At 43.8% G+C, this 20,771-nt stretch overlaps 1 protein-coding gene across 1 annotated transcript in view; it reads right to left on the bottom strand.

Moving 5' to 3' along the window:
- trabd2b (TraB domain containing 2B) overlaps positions 1-15,756 on the bottom strand; it is an 87,544-nt gene extending 71,788 nt beyond the window's left edge. The window contains exons 1-2 of the mRNA XM_022211453.2: positions 15,291-15,756; positions 12,097-12,666 (exon numbers count right to left, since the gene is read on the bottom strand). Of these exons, the coding sequence (XP_022067145.2) occupies positions 12,097-12,666; positions 15,291-15,404 (684 nt within the window). The 5' untranslated portion in view covers positions 15,405-15,756. The remainder of the gene's footprint in view (positions 1-12,096; positions 12,667-15,290) is intronic.
- Between the last annotated feature and the right edge of the window lie 5,015 nt (positions 15,757-20,771).

Here is a 20,771-nt window from a genome sequence, read left to right as displayed (position 1 = left end):
GCCAGCCCGATCACACAGTGAACTTCTGTTCAGCGTTCGCTGTGGTGAAGTCGAGTCAGGCTTTATGACGGAGAGCAAAATTTGTATCCTCAAGCGTCCTTAAACCACACTGAGCCTCTGGAATATATGAGCGGAGTGCTGACATAATTTAATTTACTGAATGCAAATGAGGCATTGCAAAGCTGTGTACGGGCAAATGTGTCTGTACTGAATAAACTTGGGCAGCTCAAGAGCTCTTAGACGTTCGCCCGAGTGCCCACGACAACAAATTTGTCTGTGACAGTCAGCTGGCCCACCTGCTCACCATTAATGTAGGCTTCACCCCGTCTAACCATTTCCTACACAATCCCACATCTGTGATTCGCACAGCGCACACATTCACCTCGGCAGCCCCCTCAGGCTGACATGTTTCCCTGCTAATCTGTTTGCACAACTCTGGTGTGACCACAGGCCAATTACACATTGTCACATGATGCACACCCACAAGACAGAACGAGGAAGAAAAACGAGAGAATAGCCACCCACCGAGAGACCCTCCCTCTCCACTTCTTCCCCGCTGGACCTCCTTCCTCCGTGCTCCCCTCTCCTCCTGGAGCCCTCATTCATCCCGTCCCTTCCATCTTCAGCTCTCCCACTCAGTTTTGTGGCTGTAATTACAGCTGCCCATCATCCAGGCCCTCCCTAAACAACGGCACCCCTCAGAGACCACAGTCCTGCTGCGACTCTCACAGCAAATTTGATTTCTCATCTCATTTACGTTTGGTAAACTCTGCCATATGTTTGATATTATATTTAAACTGTTCCAGTAGATGCCAAGAGAGTGTATGCTTTGGGAAAAGGTAGGAGAACTGTGTTGGGGGAAGAAACTGCACCGCTGAATGACAGGTGAAATTGACCGTGATGTGAACGAACACCGGGGAGAAAAAACTCCAAACCAAATGTAGAGAGAAGAGAGAAACTTCATGGCAGCATCCTGTTTTATTGTTGTCTTTTATATTGGCACAGAGAAAGCTGTTGAGTGGAGACAGCAAAAGTCTTCCTGTGTTAATGTTCCTTTTTCGCTCTGCGGCACCATCAAACTGAGCGGTTTTATTTTCCGGTTTTGCCTGAGTGGCACTGAGACTGTTCTGCTTCTTCTTCTCTCTCAGCTCTCTGCATGTCCCTCCACTTTTCTTTTTCATAATCCCTTTTTTTCGTTTCTTTTGGTCCTTTCTCTCGTGGTAGGGATTGACCAGGTCACACGTCCACAGCAGGGCAGCCAATTTTATCATTTTTTTTTTCCCCCTTTTACGCACCAGATGGATGGGAATTTTCACTTAAGTTCATAGGAAGAATGCCAAAGAAGTTCAGTGAAGTATCTGGATAAAATGTTAGTTCACCCTTCATCAGTGTCCCCGCTGTTGTATACTTTCGTTTTGGTGCCAAAAAAAAAGTAGAAATAATCCTCCCCCATGCATGTATTCGCTAAACCGCTTATCTTGTTAAAAGCAAATTTGCAAAGACTAATTGACTCGGGCCGGTGTCACTTCGAGGAACTGAAAATGTCATGCTCAGCTGAAGTACAAGGGGGGTTAGAGACGGGGCTACTGGGCCTTAGCCAGAGAAATAGGGTCATCCAGGGGGCAAGTGCAAGGGCAACCGAGTCCCAGTCAGTGCGGCTCGGAGAAACTTCTGGGAACTCTAATTCGAAAGGTGAAACGGAGGCCTAAATGCACAAATGCCTTAAATCCCCTGAGCCACCAGAGTGCACTGAGGTAAAATAAATTTATTGATTGGGGGGCTGAAGGATTTCTCTCCAGGAACACAAGGCCTATTGTGAATTCAGGTGGACAGGTGCCGGTTTGGGAGCCGTTTATAAAATTCTATGTGTTATAATCCATCGTAACGCGGTGCAGCATTTTGGAAAGCACAAAGAGAAGTCAATGCATGATGACAAGAAGAGTTTTTTGAGGACATAGACTCAGACTAGATCAGTTCAGGAAGGAATTTGGTGGTGGGAGGATGAAAGTTTGGACAGAGGGAAACATTTTTCAAATTAGTGGCTAAGCTCAGTTTGACCTGCAAAGTTCTGTGTTTGTGCGTTCACTAATCTTTGAAGTAATCTATTCCCGCAGAGCTGTTTGTTCTGGTACCAGAGCATCTGGGGCTCAAGTCTAGTTAATAGTACCACTTCCTTTCTGATTTCTACCTGCTCGTCTATTTGCTCACTCAGCCTTAGCTCTACTTCTGCCTCTGCTTTCGTCTTTGCCGGTTTGTCCGTCTGCCTCCATTTCCTGCTTCAGCTCAGAGTTATTCTTTTAATAGAGAGGTGTGCAAAGGGAGTCGCTGTACCCAAATTGTTCGGGGGGGAGATAGCACGACAGGATTTATGTGCTCCCTAATAAAGTTTACGAGTGGAGCCCTGTTTCAAGAGTTCCAACTGGCAGTTTTCACTAAGAGACACACTCAGTCCGAGGCAGAAAAGAAGGACTTTTTAACTTCTTCTGTATACCTCTAAAGACAAATTAAATCATGTAAAAATATCACAGACTTCCTGATGGAAAAAAGGTGCATGTAGCTCAGTTAAACTGGAATTATGACCAGGAGAGCTGCTCGGCATTGTTTTTGAAAACCTCGGAGTCCTCCCAACTGGCAATTACACACTTAAATGGAAGCGATTTTAAACTCTCAATTTGAAGCAGAGGAAATGTTATCTTTGCACAACACAAATAACAGCTTTCTGTATGGTAGTAGAATGAAAGTGTTTTTATCCTCCACAGGTCCAAGTGTGAATGTGCATCGTGTTTTACTGCCTGACTGGATAAATACACGTTAAAACTGCGACTAAAATAATATTTTTTGTCTTGCAGGTAAATGGTGTGAGAGTGAAAATGAGCTTGAACATGTGTGTTTTTTTTTTCTTCTTGGAAGGGGGGGGTATAGAAAGGTGAGAGGTGCAGGAGGAGGGTGTAAGCAGAGCTGAAGTGCTCCACTGGGTTGTGTATAATGGGGACAGGGCAGAGGGGCACAAAGAAGCATGGGTCACATTAAAACCGGGTTCAGAGAGAGGACTCTGCTAATGCTACCTAATCCCCAACAAGCCCACATCACACAACACGCATACATACACGCAGTCGCTCTCCACTCGCACCTATTTATGATTGTTGGCCGGAGGTGTTAGAGGTATGTGTGGCTGATGTCACCGGCAGAGCGGGAAGCTGAGTTCACTTCAGACCACCAAGCATCCGACATGGAAAGTGGCATGCCACAGTGGCGCGCTGGCAATCTTTTTTTCCATGTTCACCCACCCTGGATGATATCGATACGCCGCGCTGTCTGGTTAGTTAGTTGCTGCGTGCTGCTGTTTGACGCCACATGTTTATTCTAGGTGTTCTTATGGCTGTTGTGATGTGATTTCAAAGGTAGATGGTAGAATCAAGTGTATTCTATTAGACTTCTTTGTGGAATTTAGCCAAATCTGTGTCTGTTTATAGCTAGAATGTTAAGAGGCATGCACTTGTAAACCAGACTTCACTTGTTTAGGAGAGGAGTAATAAAATGACATAAAACTAGAACATAAGGGATAAAAATAGTCCCTTAGTTGTCATATTATGATGCTTCTCCACTGCGAGTGAAAGAAGTGTGACAGTGTTTTTGACCCACAAAGTGTGCAGAGGGAGGAGGTCAGGGTGGCCTAAAAAGGTCTATCAAATGCCAGATTGTAATTTTAGAAACTTGTTTTCACTTCTCAGTATCTACCAATTTTCAAAGTTTATTTAAACTATTCACTCACCTTAAACAAAGGTAAAGATCATTATTGTTCTTTAAATGTCACCAAGTGTGTGTGTGTAACTAAACTGATCTAGAAACAATAAACCAAGGATATTCTGGCTGAAATAATGGTCATTTTAAGTGACTAGTATTGACACAAAGCTATCCAAGTTTTTGTTTACATCTGTCGCAACGCAGAAACCTTAATAAATCCAAAAACCTCAACCATCTAATGTTCCACTAGAGTCCAGCATCGCTGCCCTAGTTTTTCCAAGCCTAATTTTGCACTTGTTTGCTAGCCTGAGGTAAGTAAGCCTCACAGAAGTCTTTATGATGGTGCTCCTTTACTCGCTAAGCTCCCACAATGCTGTCCACTTGTCATCATGAAAGTGCCCAGTATTAAACATTAAAAGGCTTCACCTGGTGGCACAACCAAATACTACAGCTAATCTACAACAACACGCCTACAAGAAACATGATCGACTTGCTTTTATTTGGCAGTGGTGATTTGTAATGCTAATTTTGCAGGGTATGGACGTCAGATAAGCACATTCTGGAGGGCAATTGTTTATATATGATGTATTTTTTCCACTTAAAAATGGACTCTGACGAAAGATTTTTTTCAATTATTTCTAGCTAGTTGGCATATAGGGCTGCGCAGTGGTATAGTGGTTAGCACTTTCGCCTTGCAGCAAGTAGATCTCCAGTTCAAATCCCGGGGTGGATCTTTCTGCATGGAGTTTGCATGTTCTCCCTGTGCATGCATGGGTTTTGTCCGGGTACTCCAGCTTCCTCCCACAGTCCAAAAAAATTGCTGAGGTTAATTGGTTACTCTAAATTGCCCGTAGGTGTGAATGTGAGTGTGACTGTTTGTCTGTATATGTAGCCCTGTGACAGACTGGTGACCTGTCCAGGGTGTTCCCTGCCTTCGCCCGAGTCAGCTGGGATAGGCTCCAGCACCCCCCGTGACCCTAGTGACAATAAAGCGGTGTATAGAGAATGGATGGATGGATGAGCGCAAACATGCACGGAACATACTTAACCACTTTGTGTCCCGTTTGCAGAGACAGAACTGTGTACTACCACTGCACATCCAGCGAACAGAGAAGAATATTTGCAAATTTTGATATAAAATGTATTGGATTAGATTTGCCTACTTTGTCTTTAGTTTGAAGGACTAAATGAAATTATTTTATGCCATTTCCAACTGCAGAAAATACTGCCTGAACACATACTTTTCATGCATTTACAATCTACTAACTGTTGTGTTGCATTTAAGCCACATCTCAAAGTAAAAATTAGATAAAATACACCCCAGAGCCCCCAAAACAAGCGCACAAACTTAAGCTACACACATCCCGATCCTGGGTTCTAGTGGGGCTAACCTGGTTAAACAAAGGTTATAAAACAGCGACGTCCCAAAAGACAACAACATTCCAGAGGGGCCAAGTGGGTCTCTGAGGAAATCAGTTAGTCACATTCCTGTCTGTGATCAATCAGCCTCTGGCCCAGACAACCTGAGATTAACCTCAGCCATCATGGAAACTACCTGCCCTTCCCACAGAAAACAACCTCCAGCTTTGCACAATTTACTGCAGTTTCCCTTGTTGTGATGAGCAAATATGTAACACAGAAATATAATGTGTGTGTCTCTGAGGTTACCTGCCTCCAGGAGTCAACCGCCATTTGATTTACGGCAATTTCAACTGTAAGGATGACAAAATAATTACACAGAAACTGACTACAGTTGTGTGTGTGTTTGTGCTTAGCAGCTTTGTTCCTCATTTGAAGAGAAGAAGAGTGAAGATGGATCCACAGAGTGACGTGAGGTTGCTACAGTTTAGGCAGAACTCATTTTCTCCTCCAAAAGGGGGAAACGTGGGCGAAGGAAAAGGAGAAGAGGGAAGGATTTTGGCACATTGAACGCGAAAGCATGGAAGAGCACTCTGACCTGCCACGCTTAACTCACTGCCTCAGCGGCGCTCAGCTCAGCGACAATGTGGTGGAGTCATTTCCTCAGGTCTCTCAGGTACACTCAGAGCGACACTCTTTTAGATCTGCTGGATGTAGGCGCTCTTTAAGGGTGCACAGGGTTTGCAGGTTTCTTGGTTAGGTTGAAATTTGGTTAATAAAGTTTAAGTTGCTGATTTTGCAGAATTTCAAAAGCAGTTTTATTGCCAAGCAGGTTTTCAAATACAAGGCATTTAACTTAGCGATTTAGTGCATTACGGTAAACTGTATCACAAAGATTTTAAAACGTGTTGCAAGTCAGTGGACAAAAAGTCTGAATAAGAAGCAGCGTTTGAAGTCAAATCAGCAGCAAGTGTAATCAAGGGACTACAGGTCATAAAATAGTCATAGAAGTACTTCCAGTGTGTATGAATGTGTAAATGAATTGCCTGAGAATGTGCAAGAAGAATGGGTAATGTAAACATCTTGCTGTGCAAAAGGATAACAATAATCCTATTATTTAAAAGCTGAACTAGACTCAGTGCAGGGAATACTGCATAGTGAATGTAAGGAGCTCTTCAGAAAAAAATAACACTTCTCAAGTCTATTAATTACGTCACTGCTGTTGCTTAATTAAAACATATTAGTTTGATGCCAGCTATGGCAGTGAAACAAGTGACATTTTCGTAATAATTAATTTTATACTGAGCGTATTTTCCAATAAAAACATAGAAAAGTAACTTTTTTCTTTGTTTTTGTTGTAATACACCGCTCTGCTTCCATTAAATATATTAACATGAATTATTATTTTTTATTTTAATACTTTCATGCCATAACTCACTGATTTGTCTCATGCCTGTTGCCATTTCGACAAGCTACATTCTGTAGAAAATATAGTATCTTCACACTATAGAATAGCATCAGAAATCTGTGGAAATCCTCAATATGTTCTCTCCTCTTTGTCTGCCATTTTTCTTCTGTGCAATGCATGATGAGACATAGTGCTGGCTGGTGACCATCAGCTGTACACTACTTTTCACGGCGCATTGGGGGATACTTTACGTGTACTATATAGGGTGTAGGAAGTGTAATTTAACATTCGGGCAGAACTACCAAATCGAAAACACAATATATAGCATGTAGTGGCACTGCCAGTGTTTATGGTGCAGGGTTGGGGGAAGAGAGAGCGGACGTGTCACTTGGGGTCTCTGCTCCACTGCTGTTGGAAAAATGTTTTTCTTGTGTCGCGAGATTCTGGTCTGCAACCACAATTATGAGGAAAATCAACCCTGGGATGCACAAGTACTTTTTGGTGGTAGTTCTGGTTGGTTGGTTAAGTTATTCGACTTAAGAAAACAATAAAATTAGCACCCTGGTAACTCAACTGGTTGAGCAGGCGACCCACAACCAGAGGCTGTTGTCTCCAATGCAGCGGTCATGGGTTTGAATCTGACCCACTGCCATTTGCTGCATGTCCTTCCCCCACTCTTCTTCCCATGTTTCTTGTCTCTCTCTCCACCGTCCTCTATAATAAGCGCTAAAAAAGGCCCAAAAAATAACTTACAGAAAAAAGAAAATGCTGAAATTGTGACATTTACTTTCAACTGACCATCTCCTGGAGCTACATTCCTCGAGTCTTCTATTCGTTCTTGCTGCCTGCTGTTGAACTCACTCATTTTTCTCCAACAGATTTCCTAAAAAACCACAAATCAAGTACAAGAATCACGATCTATTCTGCGGTCAAGTGCCCCGTTTTCTCAACGTCCACGCAGAGCTGGTGCACCTCCCTCCGTCTCCGCCTGCAGAGTTCTGGCCAGCACATAATTGTCTAAGTGCTTCTGGATGGCAGTGGGCTATTTGGTCATTAAGGGGGCTATTAAGTCATTAGTGCAACAGTGGGACTGCCGTCTGCCTCCCGACAGGACCAGATGATCTGCCCGATATGTGTTGCCTTGCAGTTTTCCACATATTTGTGCAGGTAATTATAGCTTAGATGTGAAACACCCTCAGATGTCACGCTTAAAACAGGGAATACGCATCGCTAGCACACTTTAAAGGTAATCTCCTTCACCTCCTTCTCCTCCCACCTCTTTTTCCACTCGGGTGTGGACGTGTTGATGTGTACGGATGAGCAATGGGTTAGTAACGGGACAGTCGGGGCCTCAGGACACGTCAGGGAGAAAGATATGGAGCGAGAAGATGGGAGCAGGGATCCAAAAGAAACCAGGAGGTCAGACGAAACAAGAGCAGAGTGTCGACACAGAATTGCTTTTTCCATCAGTCAGTCTCTGCGGCCAACACATCCCTTCAAACCCAAACCTACACACCCGTCACCTAATGTAAATATTTGGGAAATGGGTAAGGTTGAATGTTACTTAATTCCTCCCCTTAAAGATGTCCTGTTTAGGTGAACGCCGTCCAAGGAACACAAAGCACAGTCTCAGCATGATTTGATATGACGCATGAGAGTCTTATTTTGATTTCATTTCTGCTGTTACTCTTAGAAACTCTTGCCCAGCCTTTTGCAGACTTACATTACCCTGGGCGCTCAATATTATATTAACTGCTTACCATAAATGCTCATCAAGTAACTGCCATGCATCGCCAGAGACCTCTGGATCTGCACGCAGACAGACATTCCCCGCTGGGTATGCCGCATTTTACTGTTTTCAATTCATTTTCAGATCACTGATTTGTATCTTATGGCCGTATACTTTAGTGGGTTCAATCTGAATTGGAAAACCAAACATAAATCAAATTGAATATCATATAAAGTAATAGTGACTTATGGAAAGCAGAGACTGTGTGGCTCTAAACACAGTGAAAACAGAATGTCTCTGACCCAGACAGACACAAGTTTCACTTTGCAACCGCTGTGTGTAAACTCAGAATGGTTGCTATCCTCGCACCGTGTATTTTGTCATTACATGTTTTCCTGCATAAATTGGAAAATGCGATTGTCACCACATTGCACATTACCCCACCATGAAGAAATGCATTGTTGTTATATTTTGGTCACATCTCCAGGCCTGAGTGTGCCTCACTGTGACCGCAGCATGTGTGAGTTGAGGCTGCAGCGTCAGCACAGCAGAGAGCCTGAGGCGGAGGGATGGCAAAGGAGCTGCTCCGATTGAAATAGACACATCAGACTGTCACTGAAGCCGTAAACAGGCTCTGACCGGGAGGAGGACGCCTCTTGCTGAGAGGAAACCGGATTCTGTCGCCCGCCATCCTCACATCTTTTAACCCCTCTCCAGCCCAAAGGTGGCAACTCTGGGGTCCACCGACTTGTACAGCCACTCTGCTGCACAAGTCATTGCACAAAGCAGCTCGAGCTCGATGGAAACAACCTGGTCAGAGGTTGAGCCAGGAGTTCTATCAGATTGGGAGCTGGCTGCCTGCTCAGCGGTGCCCAGACTGACCCCAGCAGACTGCCAGTCTCCTTACCGCTCTGCTGCTCGTGGCTCTGCTACCACCTCCCGCCGTGACCCATGACCTCTGCCCGGGAGAAAGGCGCCACCGTCATGATGTAATTTCTCTTCGACATGGACCAGTGGCCTCTGCTGCAATGCGACCCAGGGAAAATAAATACGGGTGTTTATTTGCCGGGAACGAGAGAGGCTCGCAGGCTGGAGCCGCCCTTGAGTTTCCCAAAAGCAACTTCTGCACTGGAGTCATTTTTGTTCCACATCTTAACTCCAAAACCAATGTAGAGATAAGCAGCTATTGTGCATTACCACTGTACCATTGTGATGCTGAGACTGATGATATTGTTACAAAGGAGTTTTTCTGTTTCTCCCTTGCAGCAGATTTCATCAAAAGCAGATTGCATCGTCTGAGCCATTATTATATAGATCATAGATGCATTTACTTGAGGGAAAGCAAAGTTTACACTGTGATGCTGATTCCTAGTTGTGAGCTTCCACCCTCTGAGCAGATGAGGCTTTCTGCAGCCTTTTCCAATCTGTACCCAGGGCAGTTGTAACTTGCTGGCCCGCCCAGCTGTCAGCCTACATTGGCCTTCAAAAAACTGGAGAAGAACCATGCAGCATGACCTGCCTTTGTTTAAGGCAGCCTCTGAGTTGCCTCTCACTGAGATATCCACACCTCTCTGTGATCTAAAGAGACCATGGAGAGGTTTCAGACAGACGGCGCTCTTGTTAGACCACAATGGTCGAAAGAGTGCTCTGGCACACTTAATATCACTCCGTCCCTCCTACGCTTGCCACTAACTCCACCACTACAAACTGAAGATTTCTGCTTTAAAACACCGACCTCACCTCCTCCTCCTTCTCCACAGAATATGATATATTTGCTGTACCTCTTTTAGTCCAAAAACTGCTTCCTCTGAGGTCATGAGTTGTACAGCAACAAGGAAACTGTGGAGCTGGACAGACCGGTGCTTTCATGACCTCCCAGTGGTCCCAGCTCCACAGCCCTGGAACCACTGGGACCAGGTGCCTTTGAGGAACAGCGTGACAGGTGATAAATCACCAGTTTCTAAGTGCCTGTCTATGACATCACAGGTACAGGATATTGTAAGCAGCTAGTTTTTATTGGGAACAAATAATACGTGGAAAGGTTTGGACGAGTTCCCAATTGAGATCTCCCTTTGCTCTTGTTTCAGATTAGCATTGGCCTCTCTGCTTTTTCAGCTTAACCACCACTTTTATATTTTCTCTTCTCTGGTGTTTCGCTTCTCTTTCTTCTGATTCCCACCCATGTGTCTTCCTCCTCAGCTCTCGGTACATCCATCCTTCTGACCTCATCGTTGTTACAGTCAAGCGTAGAGGGATCCAATCAACCATAGTGTTCAGATTAAATCGCAAATTATTATAATTGAGAATAATGGTTTCCATGTCAGTTTCAGTTCAGCTCTGAATTGTTCTCATACATATCTGGAAGCAAGGAGGTTGGAAGCAGACAACTCCAACCCCCTTGTGCTCACGTTGGGTTGAAATTCATGTTATTTCCGATCTAAAATTTGACAGAATTTTCATACAAGTGAAACTCTTATCCGAATTCGAACACTTGTCTTGTAAAATTTTTATTGCCTGTTGTGAATTTATTGCATTCTGCCTTTCACGGAAGAATAGATTCCGAAGATTGAAGTCAAATAGAAGTTATCCAGAATTATAAACACCGTTTTCAAAAGTTGGACTCAGGCACGTTGGGATGTGATTTAAACAGTGTTGTTTTTAGAGGTCGCGCTCAACATTAAAAGCAATCAGACTACAGACAAGATCTGTGAATCCCTTATGATAATGAGAAAAGGCCATGTCTACATTGCAAAGCCCTTCTAGACATTAGCACTTGTCCTCTTCATTACTGAGATACACAGTGTGTCTCGCCAAGCTTATTTCTAGGGGCAGTAAAGCTCTCAGGCATGTGCAGGGCATGCGGTGCGACTTTGACAGCGTAGTTAGGAGGTGCTGATGAAAGAGGAGAGGCTGGAAGCCCATTGCCTCTCAAATTAGCTCCGTAGCCCTCCGTCCTGTCACATGGAGGTTCAGGCCCTCGCAGATTCTGTTGCACCACATCACGCCTGTACGGAGCTTTGCACGTCTGCAGAGGGGCCTTCGTGTGTGGCGTGATGTGCATCCAAAGCACATGTGTTGCGTTTGCAAGCGTTTCACGGATGCACATGCTGAGATATTTTACTTCTCAGCGTAGATCAAAGGTTGTATTAGGACATTAACTGGAACAGAGCATCTTCGTCTTACTGTCGAAGCTCATCAGTGATTTTCCCCCAACCTCCCACAGCTTGAAAAATGGTCTACAGCCTTCATCGTACGTGACCTACAACAGGCTAAATCTTTAAATAGACCCATGTTTCCTTCGTTTCTTCATCACCGTACAAGAAATTAATGATGAACATACTCTGTGTTTTGCTCATCAAGTAATTAGGCTGTTTTGCTCATCTTTCAGTCTCCAGTTACAGTATGAGTCGCACAATCCCGCTGAGAGCCAGACAGACAGTCTGCTTTAATGAAAGAGAAAACTCCATGCTCCTCTCACCTTCTTTAATCTGTTTTTCGTGTCCGTTGCACAGCCTGACACCCTTTCTGCAGATTCAGCTGTTGAGTGTGTTTGTTTAGTGAGCTGGAGGGACATCCATAACCCTAAAGCTGTCTCCAGCTGACAGGTTTTAATCACTTTTTTTCTTCTTCTATTGTCTTCTCCCACATTTCTTTCAAAGAAACACCCAAAATCTGTGCATACACTTAACTTTTGGTGTGGATTATAAAGCCAAGAGTAGAGCTTCTTTACTTCAGGTGGAGGGATGAAGGATACACAAATTTGTTTCCTCTCTAGGCCTGGCTTGTCCTTGCAGTTTCACCAGCTGTGTACACACACAGGGAATCAAAGGCAAACGTGTTCATTCCAAATTCTTACCTGAGAGAAGTTGAGCCCGTTGAGGGGGTGGCACTGCTCCTCCACCCGCTCCACCGCCCCCGTCGTCTTTCCCATCCGCTCAGCCTCCTGAGCCAAGAACAGGTCCAGGACCGGAGTCCCTCTGGACCGGACGTCCCACTCGGTCAGGGAATTCACCATCAGCATCACCCACACGGGCCTCTTCCTCTCCCAGTTCCCTGCGATGGCGTTGAACAGGTAGTCGGCGTACAGACCGCGGCCCCGCTGGTCCGCCGTCATCCAGTAAGGCATCATGTGCTTCACGTAGTCCAGGTGGCGTTTGAGGCGGCGGTACAAGTCTCGAGGTAGCAGCGTCTGCAGGTTCTCTCCGTGGGGAAGCAGCTGGCAGCTTGTCAGTTTGGAGATGGTGAGCGGGTCCGTCAGGTCAAGCTCAAAAAAGATGTTGTTGCTTTTGTGGAAAGCCTGCTTGGAGCTGTTGGGGATGAAGTCCCACACTCGGGTGTAGGGCACATGGATGGTACCAAACAAGTAGGAAGGTGGGTGAGGAGGCGCTCGCTTTACCCTCCACAGGAACGAGTTCATGTCACTTTGCTGCAGAGGAAGAAGGAAAAAAATTAGATGGAAGTGAAGATTTTGAGAGGAAAAGGAAACAAAAATACCAGAACCATCATATTAGCACAATTCAACTCGCCTCAAAACTAAAGCTGACACATTTCCCCTCTATTGTGGTTTACTGGCTCATATAGGCTCAGGTCAACAAGTTAAGGATTGAAATACCATTTTGAGATGACGGCGGGGGGAAGCATAAAGTCTAGTCTGCTCGGGGCTCTGCTGCTCGGGCTCACTGCTGTGGTTCAGGCAGGGAGTTTATAGAGGGGCCTTCTGGACTGTAAACAGACCCCCGTGTATTGTTGAGGTGCATACCTCGGTTGCCAAAAGCCTCTTTGGGCCTGGGAAGCATTTTCAAGGCAGCAGTGCAAATATACTACGCTGGAGCTCATAAAAGCCAAAAACCTGAAAGAAAACCTGCTCTCCAGTCTGACCTCACTGTGATACTTTTGTTTGTGAATTTTTTAACACCAGCCACACGGAGATGTGATGCTGACAGCCTTAAGTGCTGCACTGTTTTTGTCTTCTATGGTTTATATTACAGGAAGCGTTTGTCTGTTGTGGTTATCTTTATAGAAAACAATGTCAGGATGGAAATTAAATAATCACAGCCATTCTAAACGAGCATAAGGCCTCTATTGCATTTAAAATATGGTTCTTGTTAAGCGCTCTGCGAAATGTGCTGTGCATGTGCTGCGACTTTGATGTTGGCATTATTCAAATATGAAAAAAGAATTAGCTTTTATAAACAATATCAAACTCCTGGCTTCTGAAACATACTGTAATCAGGCATTTGAGGGATGAAACCCATTACAGTAAAATAAAGTTATTCTTAGAAAATGTTTACTTCTTAAATTTAATCAAGATTCCCCTCAGCTGTGTTCCAGTTCTATAGCACACTGCCAACGCTGTCTTTGTCACTGAAACTTTTTCTCGAATAGCAGCCAAAAGTGAAGTAAAGTGGTTCTGTGGGGTGTTCTCTTAGCATAATTAATTGCAATGAACATACAGTCATTTCTGGCACAATCCTTCCTCCCCTGCTAGACAAAATAAATCAAAAAATGCCACATTTGATTTCAGAGCAGCCTTTGCATTCACACTGAAATGTTTAAACAGTTTCAAGGTTTTCTAACTCAATTTTCACTTTGGCGGGGCCCTCCAGATACTGCACACTAACGGGAAAGCTTTGGACGCATCGGTGCACTCTTTATGATATTTCTGACGCACAGAAAAAGACGAGCAAATGTGCGCGTTGGGCTTTTACCCATAAATTAAGATTTGTTTTTCGACAAAAAAGTGGAAATGTGCGACGATGCAAATCCAACCGAGAGGCGAGATCCCCACTGCTCAGGCTGCGTGGACTTTTTCTGGAGAACCTTGACGCGCAGGGTTCCTTTTTATGGGGTAATTACTCCTAACAGAAAACAGAGACCACTGTACTGACGCATTAAAAATCACATGGAGGAGAAAGAACACGAAAGCTTCACTGATCTCTGACAACAGATCCACTAATCAACCCTCTTTCCTTAATGGGATCCTCAGTAACATTCACACTCAGTGGCTCCAAACTGTCATATTTTTTAAAATTCTGAGGTCATATATTTTTCCAGTGTTGTGATCTTTTATTTCCAGCACCCGGAAAGCGTGTTGGATCTGATTCCTGCAGTTATGACTGTCATTAATTCTGTTTCTCCCCCCTCACACGTCGAAAATTACGCATGGAAGACGCACGGAGAGGCGCGTTAACGGATCTGGAATATGTCTGGTCTCTGCTGCTGAACTTCCTCACAAGAGTTCAAGCCACATCCATAATTTTACCAATATGCCCGATAAGTGTTTTAATAAGGGCCGCGCGTTGTGCTGAAACGCGATCGCTTCTGAAAAGGTCAATGAAACTGTATTTTTCCAAATGAAGTCAAGTCACCCGTGGGTGTTCCCCCATTTTCGTTTTGTCACATAAACAGCCATAAAGTTGGCGAGCAGAAACGGTTTCTGTTGGCAGCATCTTTCCTTGTTAAAGGCCTGGATCTATAGCTGCAGTGGAGCAGAGAGGGAACACTGGAACCTCCACATGTCAGGCACTGAACCTGTGCTAATGTTAGACTATACTTACTATCTAATGAAAATATTATTATTGATTTAGTTTGGCAATCAATTCATATTTTAATCATAATTTCTACAGTCACATTTTATTTTTTTTGTATTTCCATATTATAATAAATGAAATTCACATTTAAAATTATAAAAATTGTCGTGAAGTAACAAAAGTATTTTCCTCTAAAGCTATAAAGATGAGAGCTTTTAACATTATTACAGACAAACATCCAATATGGCACAAATATAATATATGATTGCCAACATTATATATTAACTGTCACATCTAAAATTAACACAATCAAGTTTACTTTAACTATACTCTCCAATCAGAGTGAAAACATAAGTCTGGGTTTATTAGGACAAGTGTCTCAGTTCTGCAGGCTGATAATAAACTTGTCAGAGTCGAATCTCGCAGTATCCACTTCATGCGTAATCATAGTCCAACGTGCGTCTTTCTCAGAAGAAATGAGAGGTCCCTAACTTGGAAAAAGTGCCCAAACACGACTCACCGACTTTGGTGCGTCGCACTGCCTCGGTCTGCCGGCTCGCTGTGCGCCCCAGGGTGCCACAGTTTGCATGAGAGCGCTCAAGAAGACCCAGCTGATCCCCGGCACAAAGACCATGGTGTCGAGGTGACAGTCAGCTCTCAGGGGATCTTTATCTCTCTCTTTACGCTCTCTTCTCTTCTCTCAGCCTCCCCTTTCCACCGTCTCCTTTGAAGTTAAAAGAAAAAACCGTTACCGGTGGCCTCTGGGCTCACATGTGCTGCTCGGCTGGGGGACCATTCCGCCTCTTCGTCATGTCCCGATGCACTCCAGCACTTCTCAACTTCGGTTCGTGTCTGTTTTGAAACTTTTCTCTCGCTTCCTTCCAACTCGGCGCAGTCCTGCAGCAGGAGCTGGGAACTCTTTGGAGAGTTTGCGCTCCTGCGAGTTTGGAGCGTCTTGACTGGGAGAGAAAGAGGGAGGTGGGACGATCCACCTCGGTACGCACAAACACACATCCCAGCTCGGCTTTTAGGAGGAGGGAGCGCAGGTTCAGGGAGGGATGACAGGTTTGCGTGAGTAAACCCTCTGTAGGCAGAAAGAGCGCAGAATGTTCTTGCAATGTTCTGAAGTTTGATCCAACATGATAGTTTCTGTACCATAGTTTGATCTAAAGACATCTTAGTGAGCATGGAAGTCATTAAGCAGCTGAACTGATGCACTTATTGGCCTTTATTTTTTCTTTTATTAGGTTTTAATAAACTCCTGCAGCTCCAAGGAAAGCAAGACTTCCTTTGAAAAGAGTTTAGAGCTTTAGTCTCAAAATGTTCAATGTATTTTCTTGTTTCAAACTTACCTCTGTACATATGTGTGATATAAATAGCACAAATCTATAGTTTGTCTTGAGCTTTCTGTTACAAGCAAAGCTCCTGTAGGGAATAAGAAGCCAAAATGTTCCTATAATGCCCTGTAGTTTGACACAGCGTGATAGTTTCTGTGTCACACAGGGTTTCTTGTTATCTCAGGATATCCTAGTTAATGGTTATGAAAGGCATTAAGCAGCCAGCTCATTGATACTCAATAAACGCACTTGACGGTATATATTTTATAGCAATTCTTCCTTTACCGACAGAAGTTTCAATCTTTAGTGTCAACAAGTTTGTTGTATTTTCTTGTTTCAAAGTCACCTCTGTACATATGTGTAATAGAAATAAGACAAATCTATTGTATGTTTGGAGCTTTTCATTACGAGCAAAGCCCCCGTATGCAAAATGAGTGCAAAAATGTACTTCCAATGCCCTGTAGTTTGATGCAGCATCATAGTTTCTGTTTCACATTTCGATCTCCAGATATCCTCATTAATGTTAATGAAAATCATAAAACAGCCAGTTGATTTATGCCTAATAAATGCACTTGGTGGCATTTATTTTATATATTGTACTGTTTTTTATTAAACAGTTGCAGCTCCAAGATGCTGAAAAGCATTTACTCCTTTGCATGTCCGAGTCGAGAACTTTAGTCACAGTATTACCAGAAAATGTTTTGACTGTGTTCCTATAATAGCCTATAGTTTGGTGCAACATGGTAGTTTCTATATCACATTTTGATCTCCAGATATCTTAGTGTTCATGGAACTCATCAAGCAACCAATTTACACTGAACTGATGATTGGTGGCATCTGTTTTGTATTTTGTTGGGGTTTATTAAACTCCTGCAGCTCCAAGATGTTATCAAAGCAATTCTTTCTTTGCAAACAGGAGTTTAGATCTCCAGTATCAATATGTGCTTTGTATTTTCTTGTTTAAACTCACCACTATGTTTGACAAATAGTACAAATCTACAACATGATTGGAGCTTTTTATTACGAGCAAAGCCCTTGTAGGCAAAAAGAGTGTGAAATGTTCTTATAACATCCTATAGTTTGGTGCAACATTATAGTTTCAACATCACATTTTGATCTCCAGATATCTTAGTGTTCGTGAAATTCACTATGCAGCCAATTTATACTGCAGTAATGCACTTGGAGACAGTTATTTTGTATTTTATTGTTTTTCAATGAACTCCGGCAGCTCCAAGATGTTAAAAAGCATTGTTTCCTTTGCAGAGGGGAGTTTAGATCTTCAGCTTCAATATGTTCATTGTATTTTCTTGCTTAAAACTCACCTCTATGTGAGATATAAATAGCCCAAACCCACAACATGATTGGAGCTTTTTATTCCAAGCAAAACTGTCACCGGTGAAGCAGAGCCTGGAGGGCACGTGGCATGCTCAGTGCGGTCTCTCTATGCGGTTTGTTTTGCTTGATTTTCATCAGAGCCATTTCAAAGATGTAAATGAACAATATTTCAAATGTTGTCACGTGCTTCCTCTTCATCAGGGTTGCATTTATCTCCATCCCTTTCTGTTTGACAAGCCCACCGCCACTCGTATCTACGGGGATCCTTTGAGTCGGATGACCTCGGACTTTACGCGCTTGATTTATGGTCACAAATAAACAGGTCCGAACAAAGACAACTGTGAGAAGCGTGCTATTTATTTTCACTCTAGCGATTTTCTTTAAGATGTACGACGTGGATGTGAAATAAACGCTCGTGTTGAGAGAAAGTGGCCTCCCTCTCATTCTCCGTGCAGCCCTGCCATGTCAACGCTCCACTACTCGGCCGTGACCTCGGTTATTGTCCAAGTGGCAGACAGTGTGACAGAGTCAAGTAGTGGAAATTTATCATGGGGACCCCTAAAACAAGTGGCACCGGGGCCTCCTCCCCTGCAGGCCGGTGGCAGACAGACCCCAGACAAGCCACTCTTTGTCCTCGGCCATGTTCTCCCCTCCTCTCCACGCCTCTTCTCACCACTCTGTGTTCACCTCAGGGCAGCTCTGACTGTCCCCTCTGGACTCTTGTTGTATTTTCCACACAGATGAAGCAGTTTGTGCTGAGCCTCTTTGATCAGCTCGTCTTTTTTACAAAGTTCCATGTTGTAAAACTGTGACACTTTCTGCCCTTTGACTCTTGACTGTTTTTTTACTGGGTGCCATTTAAGGGACAGGAAAGTCTATATTTCTTTGTTTCATGCGTCTGCACACTTGAATGCAGCACATGAATGAGCAACACAACAGCAGTACGCTGATCTGATCTAATCTTTATATCCTCACTGCTCTGTTTCTCCCCCTTTGTGGCTCCTGCTCGGAGACAGGTGTGGGATTTCAGTTAGCGCTCTAGTATGGCCACCTGTGGACTCAGGTACCCGCTTTAAACCACACCTTGCAGAAGGCTTCTCTTTGAAGGAGCTTTTTCGCATTCTTGGCCGGTTAGAAGAGGGGGCTTATGAGCGGCTGGCTTGCAGGAGATTCCTGGACGGGGGCCAGCGCTTACAGCATGGTGCACATATAGCCGGGGACGAAAGAAGACTTTAAAGTTAATGTTCTGTTAGCAGATCGCAGAAATGCTCACTCGGAGAACGCACATCTGGGCAGGCGTTAGACAGAGAGAGACGGAGAGAGGGAGGGCCTGGTCTGCTTTAAAGGTATTTTTGAAATGTTAAACAAAGCGTGTCTGCAGTGGAACCCGGCTAATATGCTTCCCAGCACTTTTACTGCGTATTTTTCTTGAATATGTCTATTACATGCAGCATGGGCAGATAAAGAGGAAAGCATGCAGAAAGAGAGGAAGGGAGGGAGGGAGGCAGCAGAAAAAGAGAGTTTGTTAATGTCTGTGGCCCTGCAGCTCTAAGGATCCTGTGTCTACTTGTCCTTGTGGCTCCGCGGCTGCCTGTCTGTCTGATGTTGTGCAGAAGTCCTGCCGCAAAACCCCAATATTAACTCACTGCCTCTGCCTCAGCATAATGACTTGTCTTTTGGCATGTAATGCTAGAGATTTTGCTTCTTTTTTTTTTTACAAATACTACCAATGTGTTTGCACCACAAGAAAAAGGATGCATCCTTTGAATTACTACCATCCAGAGATGTGTAGGTCAGGGCAGAGAGCAAGTTGTTTTGTTTATTATGAACACAGGGACCCCTAGTGGTGTGAAGAAGAAGTTTGCACAAAGGTAAGTGAGTGGGACAGTTGACCCGAGGGCACAGAGATGGATCTTCAAAGAAAATGTGAGCAGGATGGATATGAAGGAGGGGCTCGTAGCTTCAGGCAGCCATACTTCAGACTGTCAGACTGACAGTGAAGGCCACACTGTGTCTCTCTTCTCTGTTGTCTATGCTCTCAGCTGGACAACACACACTCATACTCCCTCCCTTACCTCCACCCGCCTCTTGCTCAGGCTCCAATATCCTCTGTCCCGCTTTGAAGATGTCAAGGAATAATATTGACTGAGTCTCTGGTGAAATGTTATTGTGGTTTCCCTTTCCGGACGTCCTGAAAAAAAAGACGGGGGGTAAACGGAAAGGCTAGGAAGTGGTAGAGAAGAAGGAGAACAATGTTATGAGGTGGAATATATCAAAGAATAGCAGGGGTGTCTGAAATCTATCTGTTTAAGCCAGGTAAGATGGATGGAGATAAGTGGGAGTAGAAGATAAAGTCTGCCAACTAATCTACGTTTTGTTGATTTTAGAACTTTGACCACTGTCTGTGAGACACGCTTTTTTTTTTCTTTTTTTTTTAAAGTTTAGTGACAGAATGCCTGTGTTAAGTTGTTTTTCCACAGTCGGCGCAGTGACGTCTCCTGCGGCACGTCAACACATGCAGCCGACGGCTATCTGTCGATCTTCATCATCCAGAATGAGCTAAAGCAGGAGGGAAGATGAGAAGAAGAGATAAAATGGCGGCGGTCACAGTCAGGGTTGTTTTTCTAGAAGCACTGTCTCATCTACTTTTTTTTTTGGTCATTGTTTTGGAGTGAAGTAAGGAAAGGAGACCAGGAATCTCAGCTAAAAGGATTGTTTGGTACAATTAGTGATAAAGTATGCCAATTTAGTCAGATCTGAGGGAGTTACATGTAATATACACCTGCAAAGACAACTAGTCAATCTGCACAGCTACCAAAGTGTCCATTGTGTCCTCCATCATGTCATACCTGTACGTATCGAAGTAAAAATCTATCATGCATCATTTATACACGTGAAAAGTACACATTGCATGCCATATATCTTTACTTTCACATTCCTTATTTGTATCTAGCTGCCAGATCGTGTCATTTTCTCCAGTGAGGGATCAACAGCAGCTGTTGTCTTATACTTACATTAGTGTCATTAGAGAATCTTGGAAAAACTCTGAAAACCTCAAAGGAGGGATAAAACTCTTTATTTGAAAAAAATACGTTTGTATCTATTGATAATAACTGATTTTGTTGTGTACATAGTTTTTATATTTGTCAGCAAACCTTCATGTATCCACCCTGTTCCAAACGCCTCCTTCACTGCCGACGATTTCTGACTTTGAATTTTGATTACTCTGATCATCGAGTAGTTCGTAATTTTTTTACTTCTGCCTGCTCCAGTTAGAAAGTTGAATATGGATAAATTTATATAGGTAGATATGTATCTTGAAGCACACA

Source organism: Acanthochromis polyacanthus, chromosome 4 (assembly GCF_021347895.1).
Source record: "Acanthochromis polyacanthus isolate Apoly-LR-REF ecotype Palm Island chromosome 4, KAUST_Apoly_ChrSc, whole genome shotgun sequence".
NCBI lineage: Eukaryota > Metazoa > Chordata > Actinopteri > Pomacentridae > Acanthochromis > Acanthochromis polyacanthus.
This window is presented reverse-complemented; position numbering and strand designations above follow the sequence as displayed.